The sequence below is a fragment of the Chroicocephalus ridibundus genome, chromosome 9 (assembly GCF_963924245.1).
Source record: "Chroicocephalus ridibundus chromosome 9, bChrRid1.1, whole genome shotgun sequence".
Classification (NCBI taxonomy): domain Eukaryota; kingdom Metazoa; phylum Chordata; class Aves; order Charadriiformes; family Laridae; genus Chroicocephalus; species Chroicocephalus ridibundus.
Window position 1 is genome coordinate 28,605,274 of NC_086292.1, and position 21,800 is coordinate 28,627,073.

General features: G+C 52.2%; 3 protein-coding genes and 5 non-coding genes across 8 annotated transcripts; 4 read left to right on the forward strand and 4 right to left on the reverse strand.

Moving 5' to 3' along the window:
* The first annotated feature begins 7,574 nt into the window (after nt 1–7,574).
* On the forward strand, nt 7,575–8,558 carry LOC134520909 (olfactory receptor 10A7-like). Its single transcript, XM_063346782.1, has one exon. The coding sequence runs from the start codon at nt 7,575–7,577 to the stop codon at nt 8,556–8,558; it is 984 nt and encodes a 327-aa protein (XP_063202852.1).
* A 1,999-nt stretch (nt 8,559–10,557) lies between these two features.
* Nucleotides 10,558–10,629, forward strand: TRNAM-CAU (transfer RNA methionine (anticodon CAU)). The gene has a single exon. It is a non-coding gene; the product is annotated as a tRNA-Met (tRNA).
* Nucleotides 10,630–11,938: 1,309 nt separating this feature from the next.
* TRNAG-UCC (transfer RNA glycine (anticodon UCC)) lies at nt 11,939–12,010 on the forward strand. The gene has a single exon. It is a non-coding gene; the product is annotated as a tRNA-Gly (tRNA).
* A 1,680-nt stretch (nt 12,011–13,690) lies between these two features.
* LOC134520911 (beta-keratin-related protein-like) lies at nt 13,691–14,682 on the reverse strand. The gene is made up of 2 exons (XM_063346789.1): nt 14,568–14,682; nt 13,691–14,029 (listed from the first exon to the last, which is right to left on the reverse strand). Exon 2 carries the CDS (start codon nt 14,006–14,008, stop codon nt 13,691–13,693), a length of 318 nt encoding a protein of 105 aa, XP_063202859.1. The 5' UTR covers nt 14,009–14,029; nt 14,568–14,682.
* A 2,472-nt stretch (nt 14,683–17,154) lies between these two features.
* LOC134520913 (beta-keratin-related protein-like) lies at nt 17,155–18,146 on the forward strand. The gene is made up of 2 exons (XM_063346793.1): nt 17,155–17,269; nt 17,808–18,146. The coding sequence occupies exon 2, from the start codon at nt 17,829–17,831 to the stop codon at nt 18,144–18,146; it is 318 nt and encodes a 105-aa protein (XP_063202863.1). The 5' UTR covers nt 17,155–17,269; nt 17,808–17,828.
* A 983-nt stretch (nt 18,147–19,129) lies between these two features.
* TRNAQ-CUG (transfer RNA glutamine (anticodon CUG)) lies at nt 19,130–19,201 on the reverse strand. The gene has a single exon. It is a non-coding gene; the product is annotated as a tRNA-Gln (tRNA).
* Nucleotides 19,202–20,196: 995 nt separating this feature from the next.
* TRNAL-CAG (transfer RNA leucine (anticodon CAG)) lies at nt 20,197–20,279 on the reverse strand. The gene has a single exon. It is a non-coding gene; the product is annotated as a tRNA-Leu (tRNA).
* Nucleotides 20,280–20,971: 692 nt separating this feature from the next.
* Nucleotides 20,972–21,043, reverse strand: TRNAG-UCC (transfer RNA glycine (anticodon UCC)). Its single transcript has one exon. It is a non-coding gene; the product is annotated as a tRNA-Gly (tRNA).
* Between the last annotated feature and the right edge of the window lie 757 nt (nt 21,044–21,800).

Consider the following 21,800-nt stretch of genomic DNA (forward strand, 5'->3'; position numbering starts at 1 on the left):
ACGCCCGCTCAAGGTTGTTCCTCCAGGCTGAGAGATCCCTTTCCGCCACAGCCTCTCAGTAAGCGGCTTATAGCACGCTAAACATTGCAATCTTAGCTAAGTGATACGAAGGATTGATAGCACAGATATAATCCTTTAGACATAAACCATCGGCCAGGTCTGGGACTAGGACTGGATCCAGCGCTCCCAGACTCCTCTTGGAGAAGGAGTTCAGAAAGCTGAGGGTCCTTTCTGAGCCTCGGGACCCAACGGGAGGGTCTCCCTGACAGCTCTGTCTGACCCTGGCCTCTGGACAGTAAATAACTGAGCATGCCCCTCCATCCAACCTCGTAAAACACTGTCGCGTTCACGACTAACTTTGTTAAATTACTGTTTTATGTTAATAAATATTTCACTACTCTCTTACGCCTGAAGTTAATCACTCCGCCGGTGACAGGGAGATGAAACTGAACATTATAAAATGACCTTCCCATCAGACCAGTAGACAAGAGACCAAGAGCAGAGATTTGCTAGACTGAGGTCACTATTTAACCAGCACTCCTCCTCTGGAGGACCTACACTGAATTACCTTTCTCGAGCACACATGACCCGACACAACACACGGTTGTCCCAGAGACTTCTAACCAGTGACTTGTGCAGCGGTACATCTATACTCCTCACCCTACCGGAAATTCCTCGCCTGGCATACGGCTGTGGCACACTTCCCTGCCTTCTTCCAATTTTATCTTTTGTTTTCACAAATTTACAAGTTTTGTTCGTTTGTTTTGCAGTCTCCTGGTTGCTGACAAAACATGAATGGAAAAATGTGGTGACCGAGTTTCTTCTGTTGGGACTTTCCAACCATCCCAGCTTCCAGATTTCACCATTTCTGGTGGCTTTTTTTATTATCTAATGACACTGACTGGGAATGCACTTACTGTGCTGGTAATAAAAGTGAATCCTCAGCTTCAGTCCTCCATGTATTTCTGGGTCATCTAGCTTTTGCTGATGTCTGTTACTCCACTGAGACTGTCCCAAAGATGCTGAAGAACTTCCTGGAAAAGAAGAAAAATGTTTCTCTCGATGGCATTGTAAAATTTTATACTTTTTTTTCCTGCTAGCTCGTGCAGAAGCTTTTACGCTCTCAGCAATGGATTATGACCCATATACGTATGGCCATTTCAATCAACGTGCAACCCTTTGCATTACACAAGGCTGCATCCAACCAGTATCTGGGGTGTGGGTGATTGGATTTTTTATACGCTCTTGTAAACAGTATTCCTCTTTTCAGTTTAAGCACCTGTGAACCCAATACAATGTCATTTCAGCTGTGAACTTCCACTGTTGCTGGACTTGTGCTGCACTCAGACTTTCATCAACTCCTATAGGCTTTGATAGGCCAATGTCAACCCAATATAGCATCTTAACACCCACGTCAAACCCCCTTATTTATACTCTGAAAAATAAGACTGAAAGAGAGTTTATCGAAAAAGACAAAGAAACTCCCAGTTTTCAAACAGCATAAAACATGACTTAAGGTTCCAGTTGGCCCATTTCTCTAGTCTGTTGAGGTTCCTCTGGACAGCAGTATGACTCCTTGGTGTATCAGCCACTGCTCCCAGTTTTGTGGTTGTAGCAGATTTACTGAGGGCCCATCATACAGATAATTCATGAAGTGTTGACAGGACTGGACCTAGTACTGACCCCTAAGGTACACTACTAGTTACTGGCCTCCAACTAGACTTTGTGCCATGGATCACAACCCCCTGGGCCTGACCAGCCAGTTTTTAGTCCACCGCATTTTCCCCTAATCCAGCCCATAATTCTTCAGTTCTCTACGAGGATCCTGTGGAAGACAACATCAGAAGCCATTCTGAAATCAAGGTAAACAACATCACAGAATGGTTGAGGCTGGAAGGGACCTCTGGAGGTCACCACATCTAGGGGGTCATCTAAAGTCACTCACCCAGGACTGTGTCCAGACTGCTTTTGAATATCTTTGAGGAAGAACACTCCATAACCTCCTTGGGCAACCTGTGCCAGTGCTCAGTTACCCTCACAGTAAAAAAGCATTTCCTGGTGCTCAGAGGGAACCTCCTGTGCTTCTGTTTGTGCCCATTGCCTCTCATCCTGGCTCTGGGCACCACTGGAAAGAGCCTGTCTCCTTCTTTGCTCCCCTGTCATGGTTCGGTCTGAGTTGGCCAATGACAAGATGACAGATGTCTTGCTTCATCCATTTGCTCCAAGGAGAGGAGGAAGAGAGATAAAGAGACGTATGAGTTTAGAAAAAAACAAAACTACTTTAATGAAATATTAATAGTAAAATAAAAAGGAAATAATGAAATACGTACAGTATATACAAAGCCATATCAAGCTCCCAGGGAGATGTCACTGGCAGGCACTGGGAAAGTTCCAGACCAGACTGGACTCAGTGATGAATGGGAACTGGATCCCAGAACGTACTGATGGTGAACTGAAGGTAGATGAACTGACAGGGTCCTCCTTAGACATCAGCTGTTGGAGGAAGAGAAAAGTTGGAGGAAGAGAGCCACTGAAGAAGACAAAGCTAACCAAATCCCTTTGATCCCTCAGCTTTTATCCTGAGCATGGCAGCTGGGATGGAACACCTCATTGGTCAGTTTGGGTCACCTGACCTGTCCCCACCTCCCCACAGGTGCAACCCCTCCATGGGCTAAATGTCCACCTCAGCTGGCCCTGGTTGACACAGCAACAAGTAGGAGCAAGAGCCTCTCACTGAACAGAAAGTTGGCTCTGCTCCACTCCAAACCTGGATGTTCCCCCATCATGTGTTGATGCACATTGATAAGATCCCCCCCAAGCTTTCTCTTCTCCAGGCTGAACAGTACTAGCTCTCCCAGCCTTTCCTTGTGTGCGAGGTGTTCCAGTCCCTTCACCATCTTGGTGTCTGGTTGTTGGGGTCTCTCCAGTATGTCCATGCCTCTCTTGTACTGAGGAGTCCAGAATTGGACACAGCTCTCCAGACTCCTCACCAGTGCTGAGTAGAGGGGAAGGATCATACCCCTTTACCTGCTGGCAACACTTGTCCTAATGCAGCCCAAGATACCATTCACCTTGCAGCAGGGGCAAAAAAGGGCATATCTAACTGCTCTCCCGTCTACCAAACCAGTCCTTTCATCAAAGTAGGTTATTAGGTTGATGAAGTATGATTTCCCCTTGACAAAGCTATGCTGACTACTCCTGATGATGACATTCATGTTCTTCATGTGCCTGGAAATAGTTCATAGGATTAGTTGCTCCATCACCTTCCCAGGGACCAAGCTGGGCTTGACCAGCCTGTAGTTCTCTGGATCCTCTTTCTTGCCCTTTTCGAAGACAGGAGTGACATTTGCTTTCCTCCAGTCCTCAGGAATCTCTCCCAGTCACAAGGGTCATCCAAAGTTTATTGACAATGGCCTCACAACGACATCAGCCAGGTCCCTCAGCACTCATAGGAGGATCCCATGTTCCATGATCCATAAGTTCATGGGCTTATCATAGAATCAGAACGGTTAGAGTATGAAGGGACCTTAAAGATCATCTAGTTCCAAGCCACTTCCATGGCCAGGCACACACTAGACTAGATTGCTCAAAGCTCCATCCAACTTGGCCTTGAACACCTCCCAGGATGAGCAACTTCTCTGGGCAACCTGTTCCAGCGTCTCACCACCTTCAGAGTAAAGAATTTCTTCCTAATATCTAATAGATCTACCCTCTTACATATGCCTGGTATTCCCTGAACTGATCTTCTGATCCTTGCTCCAGACTCTCCCCCTGATCTCTAGGGCCTGGCGTTCCTGAAGGCTGGTCTTACTAGTAAAGATCGAGGTAAAGGCTGCATTCAGTACACCAGCCTTTTCCACGTCCTATGTCACCAGGTCCCCCAGCTCATTCAGTGATGGGTCCACATTCTCCCTGGTCTGCCTTTTGTCACCTTTGTACTTAGAGAAGCCCTTCTTGCTGTCTTTGACGTCCCTGGCTGGACTGAAGTCCATTTCAGCTTTGACTTTCATCGTCAGCTGTGACTGCGTCTCTGCATGCTCAGACAGAGCAAGAATATTTGAAAAGTAATAATTTGTAATTATCTCATGCACTTTCCTCATGCAAACTGCCAGCCAGATGTTTTAGGGAATATACCTGTGTGGCCAACCAAAACCCCCACCCACGCACATGCGTGCAGGCACATGCACCACGCGCTGGAGGAACGCTCTGAAAAGGCAAGCAGAGGCTAGGCAGCCTTGAGGCTCAGGGGAGGATGGTGGAGCTACTGCTCACAGCAGTTGCAAAAGAAACCAAAATCCTCTCAATATCAAAGGAAACTGGAGGGTACTTTTTTGTTTTTGTTTTTTGTTTTTTGTTTTTTTTTTTTTTGACAAACCCTACAACAACCAGTTGTACTTTAAGAAATGCAGACCTAGAACAGGGCAAAATGCATTTTGGGGTTATGCTTACTGTTAAAGCAACATAGCTTGTGTATTTATTAGGGTGGAAGCAAGCCTTGCCAGGCCCAGAAATTTGTCGATGACCCGGCAGCATCACAGGCAAGAGCAGGACCAGCGGAACAGATGTATGTCCAGCCACACAGCTGCAGACCCCGAGCCGTCAGGGACACTTCTGCCTGACTCAGTCCCTGAAGGAACCACAGCATGGCGAGAGGCCACACTGGAGCAGGTTTATCCTGAAGGACTGCAGCGCCCTGGAGGACCCACGCGTGAGGAGGAATGGGGAGCAGAGACAGATACGAATGGACCGGTCTGAGGGGGAGGAGGTAGGAGATTTGGGAATGAAGGAATGAAGTTGAGTCCAGGAAAAAGAGAAAGGTGGGGGCAAGGTGTTTTAGTTTTGTCTTTGTTCCTCACCGTCTGATTTATTTTAATTGGCAATAAATTAAATTTATTTTCCTCAATTCCAGTTTGTTTTGCCCATGATGGTAACTGATAAGTGATCTCCCTGTCTTTATCTTGACCCATAAGATTTTTCATCTTATTTTGGGTGGCAGAGCCCTGGCGCAGGCTGCCCAGAGAGGTAGTGGAGTCTCCATCTCTGGAGACATTCCAAACCCACCTGGACGCGTTCCTGTGCCACCTGCTCTGGGTGACCCTGCTCTGGCAGGGGGGTTGGGCTGGATGATCTCCAGAGGTCCCTTCCAACCCCACCGTTCTGGCTCAATATCATATTGCAATTCTCTATGTTCGTAACACCATTGTTATTCAAGCATTTTTAATGATTTCTTGAAAGCCTTTTAAGTTACTGGGAAACCAACATATGTCAAGTTCCATTTTTTTCCCTAATGGTAGTAAACTAGATAAGAAAAACAGTAAGAGAATATCCTGTTATTACTGTTGACACTTATATCAAGTACTCGTACAGCTCTGAAGACATGGGAGGAAACTTTGCTTGTACTATGCTTAGACTGCTAGTATGTCCTAAAACATACTGCATTATTTATATAGAACATGGGTAAAAAAAGTTCATTTAACATATGATTTAATCATATCAAAAAGGTGCTGCCTGGAGACCTGATCCTGCTGGGAGCACATAACAATTCAAATACCGCCATGCATTAGTTGTAAGAGCCTTTGGAATCAGAGAGGAGATGTTGCCTCTTACAGAGGAAAGCAAAGTGGTTTTGTTTTTTCCTTTTTTTTCTCTCCGTTCATAATTTCTCTTCCTCTCTGCCTTTGGAATTATTGCCTCTACGGAAGAGAGAGAGAAAATTCGACTCATTTTAGTGACATAAGGTAATATTTTGATTTCTGTTTCTTATTCTTAGTTGGCTCCTAAGGCAAAACCAAAACCTAAGTGTGTTTCCATGGTTTATTTTTCTAATTGGAGCCTGGAGCTGCTATTATGATACAGGAGAGGAATCCATCCCACCTACCTTTAGACACCAACAATGCAGATTTGTACATCTGAGTTACTCACTGACTCACCCGAGAGAAACAGGAACCCACGGCATCAGCAATTCTTATGTCTAAGGTGGAGAAACGTTAATTATACTGAGAGTATACTTGCTTATTTCTATTGTCTACAGAAAACTTTGGCAACTGTAGCTGCCTATTTTGCTGATAAATATGTTGAAAAATGAATCACAGGGTCTATCTGTCTACCCGTGTCTTCCTATCCTTCTCATCTCCTCATTTTCTCTTTCATCATTGCTAAGGAAAAGAAAAAGACATTTCCAGAAGCCCTGAAAACCCCAAGACTTCAAAATCTTAAGCTGTTCTGTGTTGATTAGTGATACAGTTTGACTGCTTTGTAGGTAGCAAGAGTCTTCCTTCGTCTGTGGATGGAAGCCAAAACCCCACTGGACATACAGATATCTCCATGGTAGTCTAGGCAATTTATTTCTCATTATTAGTTTGGATTTTTTGTTACACATACATTTGTATATACATATATTTTCTGAACTCAGGCATGTGAATCCTGAAGAGAAGATGTTAATCCTTCTTTCTCTTAGAGTAAAGCCAAACTCCAGATCCTGTGGGCTGCATTATCTCAATCCCAATGGTGTAAATACAGAAAAAAAAAAAAGTAGTATGATTCTATATGTAAAGTATACCGTGCTCTTTACGGGCCTTTCAAAAATCAACCAAATATATTTTGGCTGAAACAGTCCAGGAAGTTTCCCAGACAAATAATTCCATTAGCAGATCTGATGAGCTGATAAATTCCCAGAAAATGTCAGGAAGGTGTGGATGCTGGCGACCACTTTTAAGTGGGCAGCTGTCTGTGTGCTGAGCATCTTTTTCCTCCACAGAGTTTATCTAAAAGGAAAACTCAGGATATGGATTTTATATGATTTGATGAAACAAACGTAGGTGCATGAACACTTTTCTTAAATTAAACTTTTTTAGCTTTGCATCATACTTTTCCAGGCTTAACAACGAAAATAATGTAGGCAGATGACTTCTGCTTGAAGTCAAACTGGGAGCTGGAAAGCCACGGGATCTCCCTGTCACCTGGCTTAGAGCACCAAGAAGTAAATGAATTTTAGCTAATTCCAGGTATCCAAAAACGTGGTAATTTTTGACTCACTTCACTATTGATGATACCGTGAATCCTGTCACCCTTGGACACCCATCTCAGAAGGAAAGAAATTGTGTTTCTGTCTTGTGCTTTATTTCTTGTCACTCAGTATAAACGGATGCTAAGATGACTGTCTGACATTTAGATGTCTATAGACATTCAGACGCTGAAGCGAACTAAGGGACATCCAGCCCATCCAAAGTGAAATTATTCTGTTCGATCACAGACGCCGCTCTTACACTAAGGTGACCTGCCCTTTGCAGGTATCCATTTCTTTCCATATAAAATAAACACAAATTGTTATTCGAAATGTGTACGTCTATCTTCTGTTCACCTAATTTAGAGAAGATGAATCCCAGCCTGTGATTGTTCAAATGGTCTTGTTCAGGTTCCCCAGCTGAGATTGGGGTCACTGTCATATCCAGTCCAAGTTTCGCCTCACGTTTTAAACCACATTTTACTTGGAGCTGTAGCTATTTCTGAGACCACAAGTCTGTCCCAAGCTACTAATCCTTTTGTAGTGTGTTTTTTTTTTTTCCTCTTTTAGGATGGGACCTGTTGAGGAAATGAAGCCAGGAAACCAAACCGTCACTACTCACTTCTTACTTGTGGGGTTTGCCTTCCAAGGCGAGATGCAGTTCCTATTTTTCACACTGATGTCCATCATGTTCCTGGCCATCTTGACAGGGAACTCTCTAATTGTTTTGATCACAACCATTGACCCTCTCCTACACACGCCCATGTACTACTTCCTAAAGAATCTTGCCTTGACAGAGATCTGCTACAGCCTGAGCATTGTCCCCAAGATGCTCACAATTCTGCTGGTGGAGAGAAAAAGGATTTCCTTCACAGCTTGCGCCTTGCAGCTCAACTGTGTTATTCTTTTTGTCACCTGTGAGTGTTTCCTCTTAGGTGTCATGGCTTATGACCGGCAAGCAGCAATATGCCACCCATTGCATTATGCCACCATGATGAACAGGGATCGCTGCTTCAAGATGGTTGTTGGGTCTTGGCTGTCTGGTGTCCCCGTAGCTCTGGGATTCACCACGTGGTTATTTACCCTGCCCTTCTGCGGGAGAAATGTGGTTGATCATTTCTTTTGTGATGTCCCTCCTGTGTTGAAGCTGGTGTGTGCAGACACAGCCTTGTTTGAGCTACTGATTTTTATTGCTATTGTCATAATAGTGATGATTCCCTTTTCTCTGATAGCCATCTCTTACTTTCGCATTATCCATGCTGTTCTTCAGATACCCTCGGCTGTGGGCCGGAGGCAGGCCTTTTCCACCTGTGCAGCTCACCTGGTGGTAGTGACTCTTTTCTACAGCACAGCTGGCATCATTCATCTGCGACCCAAGTCCAGCCTCTCATCCAACATGAAGAAAATGGTTTCCCTGTCTTACTCGGTTGTCACCCCCATGCTCAACCCCATCATCTACAGCTTGAGGAATCAGGAAGTCAAGCAAAGCCTGAGGAGATGCATTGACAAGTGGTTACTTAGGAAGCAGATGGACATATTTTCTCTGGCCAGGTGATGGATTCCTTGGAGCTGCACAGAACATAAGTGTTTCCCTAGTAAAAAAATTTAAATGGAATTTGTGAATGAAGTTAAATGTTTTTCAAAAAGATCTGCTGTTAATCCATAAAGTACCTGGCCATTTTTACTCTGTATATTAGAATAAATTATAGTTGTTGCAACTCTGTCCTTGCAAACAAGTAAAGCTGACACAGTGTAGGAATATTACACAAGTGGATTATGCAATTCTTATCCTCCCCCATCATTACACCTCTATGCCCATAAGTATATAAAGTCCCTGTCTTGGGAAAAAAGAACTTTGGTTTCCTCCCTGTCAAAGCAAAAGTGATAGACTGGAACTTCTCCCCCACACCCCAAAAAAAGTTAAAAACTAACACCAAAACTCAATAATGTCGAGAAACCAGTTAGTACCTTATGGTTGGAGGGAAGGAGCTGTGTCTCCTGGAAGTGTCCTCCCTACCGATGGGACAGAAAAGATTCAAGTGTAGACATGGTCTGATTTATTTCCTCTCAGAACAAAGATCTCTTTCCCAAACTAGCTAGTAACTATCTCGCTTTAAAACAGAAAGGATAAACTGAAACATTGACAGCAAGCTGCAGTAGCTTTGTTTTAATTAATTCTTATCTCATGTAGTCTGAAAAAAAGTTATAGGAGGGGATTGTTTGTTAACTCATTGAACCCGATACTTTCTGTCTGATTCTTTTTCCGGCTTGCCAGATGGAGTGTTCATTAAAGCGAAATGTGACTTGTGCTTTTATTTTCTCTCTGCTTGTTTCGATCGAACTTCAAGCCCAATTCTGGTCTTGCTTATGTCCGAGCAGCATTTTCTCTTTCAATTGGTGTGATTACTACCTAATTTACATCACTGTCTCTTAGACCAGAAGTAACAAAGGTGCTCTATGACAAATACAAAAGGACAATTTTACAATTCCTGGTGTATTGGGTGTGCGTGGCAAGGTTTGAGCGGTGGGGAACTGCAGCTCATGGAAAGCCCACGCTAGAGCAGGTTTATCCTGGAGGGCTGCAGCCCCCAGAGAGGGCCCACGCTGGAGCAGAAGCAAAGCATGAGGAGGAAGGAGCAGCAGAGGCCAACTGTTATGCACTGACTGTAAGTAAGACCAAGCGTCTTAGCTGACCCAAGCCATCGGTGCCATCGCGACCTAACAGGTTACCAGGCCTGCGCCTGTGCACGGGTTGTGGCCATGTGTTTGTAGGATCCCGTCATACAGAAGGACATGGAGGCTCCATCCTCAAAATTTCTCTACTTATTACAGATTACCACAAACGCCACAAAAATCACCATCAGCAAGTGTATCTAGGATTAATAAAGCAAATATATGTATCTCAAGCTATTACAAATTATTAACAGCCATAAATAACAGAAACAATCAATAACAGTGACAATAATAGCAGCAATAATATAATTGCATTATATTGCTATATAATAATTGCAATAATTAATATTATTGTAATATAACAATATGTTGTATTAATAACAGAAACATATATATATATATAGTGCTATGGGTTACTACAAACTTATTCATCATTGAAGTGAATTTATCAACAGTATAACAGCAGATATGACAGACATGCATGTGGGTGGTACTAAGAGCATTAAGCCAATGATGGGGGGGAGGGCAAACTGTCCCAGGGAGTCGGACAAACTGGTCTCTGAAGGGAACCCAACCATCTCAGAAGCGGGAGGAGGACAGCCCGCATCGACCCCAGCGGTGGGTCCAGAGGGGCTGCCCAGATAAAATAACAGGGTCTCACTTCAGAAGTTACCCCCATGGCGGAGTCTGGGCTGTGCCAGGTGGCCAAAGGGAGGAGGGGACAAAGGTCTTGGAGAAAGGTTCTGCGGAGAATTCGACCTGTTTCAGAAAAGCCCTTGCAGAGCCCAGACCGGAAAGGGGGAAGGACCTGAGCACCAGTGCTGGTGCTGTCCAGGAGCATCCTCAGGGCTGTGGCAGGTGCCAAAAAAGGCCCCATGGGGAGCAGAGTGGCACAGCGGAAGCGTGCTGGGCCCATAACCCAGAGGTCGATGGATCGAAACCATCCTCTGCTATGGCAGTTTCCTTTTCCCCCTGCTCCTCACACTTGCTGCCTCTCCCACCAACTTTGAACCGCCACTGCTCTACCTCTCTGGGCACCCATGCCCAGAGCGGCTCTCACACCCCTCTCTCTGCCCTCACGCCGCCTTCCTCCTTTGTCTCCTCAGCAGCCAGCGCTCCCAAAGCCACCCTCAGCAGGGCAGACGCAGGCTGAGGAGCAGCGTGGGTAAGAGGGAGAAACGTTGGTGCTTTATGTTTGTCTTCTTGTTTCTCACTATCTGAATCTATTTCAATTGGCAACAAATCAGTTTCCCCCAGGTTGAGTCTGTTTTGCCCACAATAGGCTTTGCTAAGCCATGTCCTTGTGCTTATCTTGACCTGGGGGCTTCCTCATCCTATTTTCTGTGCCCCAACTCCCACTGAAGTTGGGGAAGGGAGTGAGCAGCTGGGTGGGTGTTTGGCTGTTAGCTACGCTTGCACCACCACAGGTACACACACACAAATGCGCATTCGCTTGCACGGTGCATGCACAGCTGGTGCATGTATGGATGCAGATCACAGAATCATAGACTGGTTTGGGTTGGAAGGGACCTTAATGCTCACCCAGTGCCACCCCCTGCCCTGGGCAGGGACGCCTCCCACCAGACCAGGTTGCTCAAAGCCCCGTCCAATCTGGCCTTGAACACCTCCCGGGATGGGGCAGCCACAGCGTCTCTGGGCAACCTGGGCCAGGGGCTCACCACCCTCACAGCAAACAATTTCTTCCTCACATCTCATCTAAATCTCCCCTCTTTCAGTTTAAAACCGTTCTCCCTCATCCTATGGCTCCCCTCCCTGATCCAGAGTCCCTCCCCAGCTTTCCTGGAGCCCCTTTAGGGACGGGAAGGGGAGCATCTTTCAGGTCCTGGATGGGGAGTGGCAGCATTGGCAGCACCCCCAGAAGCACCCCCAGGACTCACACCAGCATGAAGAAGACAGACAGCCCGACCCTCTTCCTCTTCTCCTTCTGCTCAGGACTGGTGATCAGCGCTGGACACCCCCCCCTCTTCCCACCGCCGAGCGCGCCAGAGGGTCCCCTGAGCCCTGCGCAGCGTCGGTGCCTGGGGCTCAGTCCCGTTTTGCCCGGTGTCCCCCTCCAGCCCGGGTGCGGATCCTCCCTGGTCGGTGGCTAGTGCGGCTGAGGTTTCCCAGCCAAAACAAACGCACGTACTCGGCGGCAGGTGGCGGCAGTGTGTGCAGGGGCGGGAAGGGACCGCCCGGCAGCCGGGGAGGGGCGGTGGCAGCCGCGCTCCGGAGGAGCCGCAGGAAGGAGCACAGCCAGATGCGTTGGTGGTATAGTGGTGAGCATAGCTGCCTTCCAAGCAGTTGACCCGGGTTCGATTCCCGGCCAACGCAAAGAGGCTTTTCTTTAGCTGGGGCTTCTCCCCCCGCTGCTCCCAACTGCCCGCTCGGCCCCCTCGTGAGCAACGCTGACCACCCCACACCCCCCCGCGTCCACGCAGCCTCGGGCGGGCACCTCCCTGTCCCCCAGTCGCAGCGTCGCTGCCCGCTCCCACCCCCTGACGGGGGGGGCACAGCCCCAGCCCTGCTGCCACGTCCCACCAGAGCAGCCCCAGGCCGGGTGAGCGCCGCGGTGTCAACCCGGGACTGCTTTACCAAGGGGTAGGTCCTGTCACTGTCACCTGGCTGAGCCACAACCGCCTCTACTCCCTGCCATGGCAACAGTGTGGGTTGGAGACATGGATGTCCAGATGTGCAGAGGCACGGCTTTGCAGAAGGGTTTGCACTGGCTGCTGGGAGCGGGTTAGACAAAGAGAGAAAGCAGAAGCAACAGCATTCGGTGAGGAGAAGACACGCACCGGCCCCGCAGTTTGTGCAACTCGAGCAGCAGTGGCTGCTGAGAGGCTTTGGTGGCGCAGCGCTGGGGAGCGGAATGCCGCGTTCGAGAGACTGAACAGTGACACGGGATGTTCTTTTGTGCTTGGCCTCATGCTTGCGTGGGGGAGGCTTGGCTTTACTGCTGAGCAGCTTCGGTACTTTTTGCCCCCAAACCACCTGTGAGTAGCAAAGTGCATCAGCAAAGGGAAGGGAGGTATGAACCTGACTTCCAAATGCCAGGACTCTCCTGAGATTCATGCTCAGAAAGGCAACGCGTCTCTGCACGTTTCTGAAGGCGCCCTCAAGAGCTCAGCTGACCACACATGTCCATTTTCTCCTGCCACCTCAGGAAGTGCAGTTATCTCAGCCCAGTTCGTAAGCCTGCCCCTGTACCCTGCCAGGGCAGCCAGGGAAATGTCCCTGCATCCGGAATAGACATGGAAGACGCTCTGGGTACACTGGCAAAAGAACGGAGATCAGCTCTTGAATGCTTTCAGTGCTGGATCTCGGGACTGACCCTGAGAGACATCAGAGGGCCACGATGACCAGTTTAGAGACTCATGCTCCATTTCTCTGAGGTTTTTAAATATTTCTCTCGCCTGCTTGCTTATTTTTGCTACTGGTGTTTGGTATACGTTCAGGGAGCTCTATCCACAACTGGTGGTAAGCTCAGGGCAAAGGCCAGAGCTCTTTCTTGCAAAGCCCGTGGCTGAAATGAGGGGGCAGGAGAACAAAGCACCACCAGTCTCCAGCTGTGCTGCGCAAAGGCTTTAATGAGAAGGAGCAAATGCAGTGGCACAGAACAGAGACCAAGAAAGACGGCCGCGAGGCGCGGCGGGGCAAAGAGAATGACACGCTTCCCGAGGACAAGCTCCACTCACAGCGCTTGCCTTTGCCCACTCTGCTCTGCCTGCTGGCAATCCCAGCCCAGCAAGAGCAGTCGCCAACTCCAGCAGCCTCTCCCCGTCAGCAGCAGATTGAGCAGAGCAGAAGAGAACGAGCCCTTTCTCAAGGAGCTCAGAGCAAAGCGGAGGCAGGGGAGGCACGGCGAGGCCTGCCGTGCAGCCAGGAGCAGCGGGCACAGGTCCCTCCTGCCTGGGGGGATGAGGACAGCCAGCCCATCTGCAAGCCGCGGCCACGCTCCTGCTGCAGAGTTCCCGTCGTCCTTCCCGCTCCGAGAGGGATGATGCGCCGGCTTCAGCAGTTGAGACTGCAGCGGGGAACGGGCAGGCACAGCCCTGACCCCCCCAGACCAAGGGAGCCCCCAGAAGAGATGGGAACCCCCCCGGCGCTGAGGGAGCTCCCCACAGCAGCCGACAGAGAGGATCCCACGGCTGTGCTCTGGGGGAAAGAGGTGAGGATGGGGCCCGGCAGGGTCACCACCACCGGCGAGGCCTCGATGGCCACCGTCGAGTCAGCGCAGCGGGCCACGCAGGGCTCACTGCAGCTGCTGGCGAGCGGGGTTGGGCCAGAGGCTCCGCAGGGGCGAGGGAGACAGGGTCTGAAGCAAGACATCTCTCGGTGAGGGAGGCACAGCTGAAACACAGAGCAGAGAGCCAACGCGGACCTCAGTATCAGTCTGTCTCTCTGCTCCTCAGCTCTCTCCATGGACACCCTTTCTTTCAAAAACACACGCTGTGCCTTCATCTCCCACTGCCCTCCTCGTGCCCTCCGAGCTGCAGGGCACAGGAAGGCTGACCCGGTTTTGGATAGGACCCAGCACGCTGGGTTTCAATCAATTGGGACGGACTGATCATAGCCCGTCGCCAGAGCAAACTTTGCTGCACTGAAGGCGGCACTGGACGCACGTGGCCATTTGGCTGGGGACCATCTGCTAAAGGTGCAAGTTCTGGTGGGCAGAGCTCCCTGCAGCTGAGCCCCATTGATGCCCTTCTGCTTGGAAGAACCCCCTCTTCCCTGCTCTCCCCAGACACCTCCCACAACAGGGAAAGAGCCGACAGCCCTCAAACAGTTCTGTTGCAGGGCCAGCCTTCGGCAGCCCAAGCATCAGCTCGAGTAGCCACCACGACAGCAGCTCAGCCCACAGGGAGAGATGGAGCAGGCTCAGGCTTACCTCGTTCCTGGAGGACAGGGAGGCAAGAGAGGAGCATGTGGAGCCAGAAGCAGCGCAGGCTTTTATGCTGTGTCCCAGAGCCCTGGCGGGGTCACAAACATTCCTGGCTCCTGAAGCATCGAAACACCCAGCAGCTACCGCTGGCTGAAGCCTCCCTGGTGATTAAACCCTTGCCTCTTTCTCCTGAAATGTTTTGCTCCCACGTCATAGCACCAAACGTCATAGAATCCTAGAATTGCCCAGGTTGGAAGGGATCTTTCAGATCAGGGAGTCCAACCATCAAGCTAACACTGACAAAACCCATCACTAAACCAATTGCGAAGCTCTACGTTTACCCGTCTTTTAAATACCTCCAGGGATGACGATTCCACCACTTCCCTGGGCAGCCTGATCCAATGCTTGATAACCCATAACCCTCTCAGTGTAAAAATTTTCTAACCTCTCATCTAAACCTCCCCTAGCGCAACTTGAGGCGGTTTCCTCTTGTCCTGTCGCCTGTTACTTGGGAGAAGAAAGCAACCCCAGCTCTCTACAACCTCCTTTCAGGTAGCTGCAGAGAGCGGTAAGCTCTGGTATCCCTGGAACGCCTGAGACTAGGGCACTGTGTCCACTGAAGTCCACAGCACGATGACTCACGTCTGCCTGGAGCTCCGGGTTTTTCCCAACTCTTCCACATCACGATGACTCCCAGGCACTCTGGGAGACTGATGCCATGTCCCTTTGAAACTTGAAATGCATGGAATGGGCCACCCCATCCCTGACCCAGGTAAAAGTGCCGTGAGCTTTTGGCTGCCTCCCCCAGGCCTCACCTCAAAAGCAGGCCACCCCGGGCTTCGGCCTCTGGGCTGAACTCGCTGAGCAAAACAGGTCAATTTGGGGGTGGGTCTCTTCCAGGGAAGGACGCGGGCATCTCTTTGACCACAAAAGCAGGCCGTGGCAGAGCCTGATGAGCATAAGCAAGGTCCTCGTGGCCATCACTCTGGCCCACCGAGGACATCCTTCCAACCCACAATGGACTTTTCTTGCCGTTGAGCTTTGCCTCGTCCCTGGTTAATGAGTCTCTTCTCCCTTATGGCACTGTGCAGTCTTGATGTTCTGCCTGACTTTACCCAGAGTCTCCTGTGCGTCTAAGGTGACCCCCGGGGAGAAACGTCTCTCAGGATTAGCCCGAGTGCCTGCACTGAAAGTCCTTGAGAGCTGACCTGAGGTGTCCCTCATAGCTGAATTTGACCGTGACTGGTGGCCATGCTGACCACGAAGAGGGCAGTGACAAAAGCAACGTGTATTACGGAAGCCCACTTAAACCCTCCTAGTACACTAGCCTGAGACCTCCGAGTTGGTTTTCCTTATGAAGCTGGGACAGGGATGCATCCCATGGTGCCACCGTTGGGTGGTATGGACAGCTGCAGCACAGGATTGGATAGAAGCACCAACTGATTCAGGAATGGTGCTAGAAAGTGTTTGAGGAAAGCAGCACTTTAGGAGGAAAGAGGCTCTGAAGTGTGGTATCCCTGGCACGTCTGAGGCCGGGCCACCATGTCCAGTGAAGTTGACAGAAGGGTGACTCAAGTTGTCATGGAGCTCAGGGTTTTTCCCCAACTCTTCCACATCACGATGACTCCCAGGCGCTCTGGGAGACTGATGCCATGTCCCTTGGAAATTTGAAATGCATGGAACGGGCCACCTGATCTCTGACCCAGAAAAAAGAGCCGTGAGCTTTTGGCTCCCTGCCCTGAGGCTCTCCTCAAAAGCAGGACACCCAGGGCTTTGGCCTCTGGGATGAACTTGCTCAGCAAAACTGGCCAATTTGGGTGTGGGTCTACTTCAGGGAAGGATGAGGGCATCTCTTTGATCATCCTCCTACGCGTTCATGTGCTTCTTTCCAACAGATTCCCCACTTCCCAAGCTGAGCCCAGCCCCCTGCTTGGAAGAAGCCTGAGGGCCTGGTCAAGTCGTCAAGGGACAGGGCAATGGAGGTCCCATGGAGAAGTCACTTGAAAGAGACCTACCTGAGCCTCTGTCTTCATCGTTACGAACCTGCCCTTGTTCCCTGGGCTCATGGGCAGAAAAAAAGATGAGGAGGAGGCAGGAGCCCCTCCCTTAGGAGGACAGGCTTAGAGAGTTGGGGTTGTTGAGCCTAGAGAAGAGGAAGGTCCTGAGAGACCTTCCAGAAAGATGGGCACGGACTATTTATCAGGGAGTGTAGGGATTGGATGAGGGGGTAATGCTTCTAAAACAAAAGAGGGTAGATGTAGATTAGATACTGGGAAGAAATTCTTTCCTATGAGGGTGGTGAGACACCGGAACAAGTGGTCCAGAGACCTTGTGGATGCCCCATACCTGGAAGTGTTCAAGGACAGGTTGGATGGCACTTTGAGAAACCTGATCTCATGGAAGGTATCCCTACCCATGGCAAAGGGGTAGGAAGTAGATGATCATGAAGGTCCCTTCCAACCCAAAACCATTCAATGATTCATTCTTTGATTCTAGGTGCTATGAAGTGGGAGCAAAACATTTCAGGAGAAAGAGGCAAGGGCTTAATCACCAGGGAGGCTTCAGCCAGCGGTAGCTGCTGGGTGTTCGATGCTTCAGGAGCCAGGAATGTTTGTGACCCCGCCAGGGCTCTGGGACACAGCATAAAAGCCTGCGCTGCTTCTGGCTCCACATGCTCCTCTCTTGCCTCCCTGTCCTCCAGGAACGAGGTAAGCCTGAGCCTGCTCCATCTCTCCCTGTGGGCTGAGCTGCTGTCGTGGTGGCTACTCGAGCTGATGCTTGGGCTGCCGAAGGCTGGCCCTGCAACAGAACTGTTTGAGGGCTGTCGGCTCTTTCCCTGTTGTGGGAGGTGTCTGGGGAGAGCAGGGAAGAGGGGGTTCTTCCAAGCAGAAGGGCATCAATGGGGCTCAGCTGCAGGGAGCTCTGCCCACCAGAACTTGCACCTTTAGCAGATGGTCCCCAGCCAAATGGCCACGTGCGTCCAGTGCCGCCTTCAGTGCAGCAAAGTTTGCTCTGGCGACGGGCTATGATCAGTCCGTCCCAATTGATTGAAACCCAGCGTGCTGGGTCCTATCCAAAACCGGGTCAGCCTTCCTGTGCCCTGCAGCTCGGAGGGCACGAGGAGGGCAGTGGGAGATGAAGGCACAGCGTGTGTTTTTAAAAGAAAGGGTGTCCATGGAGAGAGCTGAGGAGCAGAAAGACAGACTGATACTGAGGTCCGCGTTGGCTCTCTGCTCTGTGTTTCAGCTGTGCCTCCCTCACCGAGAGATGTCTTGCTTCAGACCCTGTCTCCCTCGCCCCTGCGGAGCCTCTGGCCCAACCCCGCTCGCCAGCAGCTGCAGTGAGCCCTGCGTGGCCCGCTGCGCTGACTCGACGGTGGCCATCGAGGCCTCGCCGGTGGTGGTGACCCTGCCGGGCCCCATCCTCACCTCTTTCCCCCAGAGCACAGCCGTGGGATCCTCTCTGTCGGCTGCTGTGGGGAGCTCCCTCAGCGCCGGGGGCGTTCCCATCTCTTCTGGGGGCTCCCTTGGTCTGGGGGGGTCAGGGCTGTGCCTGCCCGTTCCCCGCTGCAGTCTCAACTGCTGAAGCCGGCGCATCATCCCTCTCGGAGCGGGAAGGACGACGGGAACTCTGCAGCAGGAGCGTGGCCGCGGCTTGCAGATGGGCTGGCTGTCCTCATCCCCCCAGGCAGGAGGGACCTGTGCCCGCTGCTCCTAGCTGCACGGCAGGCCTCGCCGTGCCTCCCCTGCCTCCGCTTTGCTCTGAGCTCCTTGAGAAAGGGCTCGTTCTCTTCTGCTCTGCTCAATCTGCTGCTGACGGGGAGAGGCTGCCGGAGTTGGCGACTGCTCTTGCTGGGCTGGGATTGCCAGCAGGCAGAGCAGAGTGGGCAAAGGCAAGCGCTGTGAGTGGAGCTTGTCCTCGGGAAGCGTGTCATTCTCTTTGCCCCGCCGCGCCTCGCGGCCGTCTTTCTTGGTCTCTGTTCTGTGCCACTGCATTTGCTCCTTCTCATTAAAGCCTTTGCGCAGCACAGCTGGAGACTGGTGGTGCTTTGTTCTCCTGCCCCCTCATCTGGCCAAGACCTCTGCAAGGCCGAGGGAGAAGCTGCTCTCCCCATGAGAGTGAGACTGTGCCCATGCGTGGGGCACTGCCAGTTGTGGGGGGCGCTCCCGGAAGCAGAGCACCAAAAAGAAGCGAGTAGGCACGAGAAAGACAGCAAAGCCTCAGAGAGACGGGGAGAGGCAGAAGCACTGGGCAGAGCTGGAAATGCAAGTCATGGCAGAAAGCGTGGCAGTCAAAGACGGGAAACGGTTGCCCAGGGAGGCTGTAGATTGTGCCCCTTTGGAGACGTCCAATACGCAACTAGAGAAAGCCGTCGAATATGCCGTGCAGCCGAGGTGCTGAGGAAAGCCGGAGAGCTGTGGCGGGCGCAGGGCAGGAGAGGGGTCTCTGCTGGGGGTGCCAGGGCTGGGAGCCCAGGAAAGGAAGGAAGGTGGGAGTGCATTGAAGAGTTGAGGCAAGAGGGAGGCAAGGGAAGAAGGTGTGAGCACGGCAGGGCAGCAAAAGGGCTGAGGTCCCACTGAGATTTGAACTCAGATCGCTGGATTCAGAGTCCAGAGTGCTCACCATTACACCATGGGACCTCCCAGACTCCTTTCTTCTTTCCCCTCTCCCAGCCCTGCCTCACCCAATGCCTCCTGGACCACTCTGGCACTCTTCCCAGCTCCCTGCCCATCCCCAGCTGCAGCCTTCCCACAGGGCGACGCAGACCTCTACACCCACGCCACCTTTTCACACAGCGGCGCAACACCGCGCCTCTCCTGGGCCTCAGACTTCCTCACTCCCCTCCTTCGAAAATCGCACACCCTGCTCCCGCACCCTCTGATGACATTGCCTCAGGATGGCTCTGCCCTCTCACAGGGCTGCAGAGAAATGACACACGGCCTCCAATGCCCCCGGTGCCCTCTGACACGGGGGACCTGACTCCTGCCTCACCCTCTTCCCCCTGACGCTGCCCGTCTTTGCTGGTGATGAACTGACAGTTCAGGGGAACTTTCCCCGTTGAAATCCTGCTGCGCAAGGCCACATCCTGGCTTGGCACCTATCGAACGTGCCACTGGGCGTCGCAGAGGCAAGGAGGCACCTCAGGGGCTCTCCAGCTTCGGGAGCAGAGGGCAGAGGAGCTCCCCGATGACTAAGGAGAGGGAAAAGTTGCCTCATCTCCCAAAAAGCAGAAGAAGCAAGGAAAGGTGGGGAAGCAAGGAAAGGCCTTGATGAAGTGGAGCAAGTTCAGCAGAGGGGGACTCTGGCCTTGTGAGGAGAGGCTGAGGGCGCAAGGCTTGCTTAGCTGAGAGAAGAAAAGGCTTTGTGGGGTCTAAGAGGAGCTTCCCGGGGCCTACAAGGAGGCAACTCGATGGCTGGAGGGGGAGAGGTGGTGGTCGGAAGCGGAAGAGGCCAGGGCTCTCGGTCATGAGTGTGTTGTAGGCCTAGGGAGTTGGTGCCCATTTTTCCTTCATCAGGAGCTGGGACGTGCAGCAGGCTGAGCAGAGCCCCCAGAAGAGCCAGGAGGCTCCGCTTAAGAGAGGGGTGCCGGCCAAGAGAGAGAGGCCATAAAGGAGGCCACCCAAGGCGAGGGGGCTGTCAGGAGTGGGACTCGAACCCACGCCTCCCAGGGAGACTGCAACCTGAATGCAGCGCCTTCGACCGCTCGGCCATCCTGACCCTCTGCTGCTGCCGCCGCTGCCGGCCCTGCAGCGGCCAGAGCCGGCCCAGCTCAGCCAGCCCCCTCCTGCCCCCGCTGGGGGGACACCTGCCTCCTGCCCCAGCTCCCAACAAGGGCTGCTGACGGGACACCGCAGCTCCTCCACACACCTCACAACGCACGCCGTACCCACAGCAGGGTACAAACTGCAGCCTGGTGCCCTCACACCTTACATTCCCCGGGCTGAAAAAGCACGGCTGCGTCAGCATCCTCCATCTAGCACGCAAGGAGCCAGGCTGCAAGGCACCTCAGCGGTCACTAGTGGTCCAAACGCCTGCTGAAAGCAGGGCCAGCCCCAAAGCTGGAGCAGGCGGCTGTGTGCCTGAGCCCCGTTGGAAGCCGAGCGTGACACCCAGGCGTAGGGAGTGCCAAAGCGCTCTGGGCACCTGCTCCAGGGCTTCGCCGCTGCCCAAGGAGCTCTGAATGGTGCAGAGCAGCCCCCCGAGGCTGCTGTTGGGCAAGGTGGGCCTCGCTAAAGGCCAGGCGTGCGTCTGCTGGGCTAGGAGGTGCTCAGAGGGCTGGCCGTGCCCGCAGGCTGCAGGGGAGTGAAGGGCAACGAACGGCTTGAGCACCGCGGGCAAAGCTGGGCTGTCCTGTCGGGCAGCAGCAGAGGCAAGGCACTGGGGAGCCCGCTGGCTGAAGAAAAGGGCTCTGCGTTGGCCAGGAATCGAACCCGGGTCAACTGCTTGGAAGGCAGCTATGCTCACCACTATACCACCAACGCATCTGGCTGTGCCACTGCTGCCTCTGCTCCTGAGCCCCACAGCCTCTGCTCCCTCCTGCTCCTCCACTGACCAACCCCACCTGCCTTCCCCTCCTACACAGCACACAACCACCTGCCTCCTCATCCTACGCTCCTCACCCTGCGCCCACTCCTCCTTACGCACCCCCGCACACGGGCACCACCTCAGCCTGCTCCTCTGCTTCTCTCCGCCTCACATCTTGGCCAGGCAAACTCCAGGTGCTGCCAGTGATGACGCTCCCCACCTGCGCTCAGACGCCTCCCACCCGTGCCTGGGCTCTGCAAGCCAACCTGCGCGCTGTGGACGCACCTGCCGTGCTTTAAGCGCAGACAAGCTCCCACCCGGCTGCGCACCCCTTTCCCCACCCTCAGGGCGATGCAGAGCATGCAGAACGGGAGGACGAACCTCATGGCTCAAGACAAACAGAAGCACCTGCCTTAGCAAAGACTGTTGCGGGCAAATGGGGCTTCGCTGGGGGAAAGAATAATTTGCCAACAGCGGAGGCAGATGGAACCGTCTGTGTGTGGCACGGGGCAGCCCCTTGCCTGTCCTCACAGAGGCCACCCTGCAGCACCCCCGCTCCCCTCCACTGCCAACAGCCAGCCCACACAGAGCCAATCCAGTGCCCGTTGGGAATCCCTGCGCGGCCCTGCTGCCGGCCGGACCTGACAGTGGGCATGGCAGCAGAGAGACACGGGTGGAGAAAAAGCCCGCATGGCCAAGGTGACCCCACCGGTC

Excerpts from the sequence above, each read along its gene's own strand:
- LOC134520911 (XM_063346789.1), bottom strand. The coding sequence starts at position 14,008 with ATGTCTTGCTTCAGACCCTGTCTCCCTCGCCCCTGCGGAGCCTCTGGC.
- LOC134520913 (XM_063346793.1), top strand. The coding sequence starts at position 17,829 with ATGTCTTGCTTCAGACCCTGTCTCCCTCGCCCCTGCGGAGCCTCTGGC.
- LOC134520909 (XM_063346782.1), top strand. The coding sequence starts at position 7,575 with ATGGGACCTGTTGAGGAAATGAAGCCAGGAAACCAAACCGTCACTACT.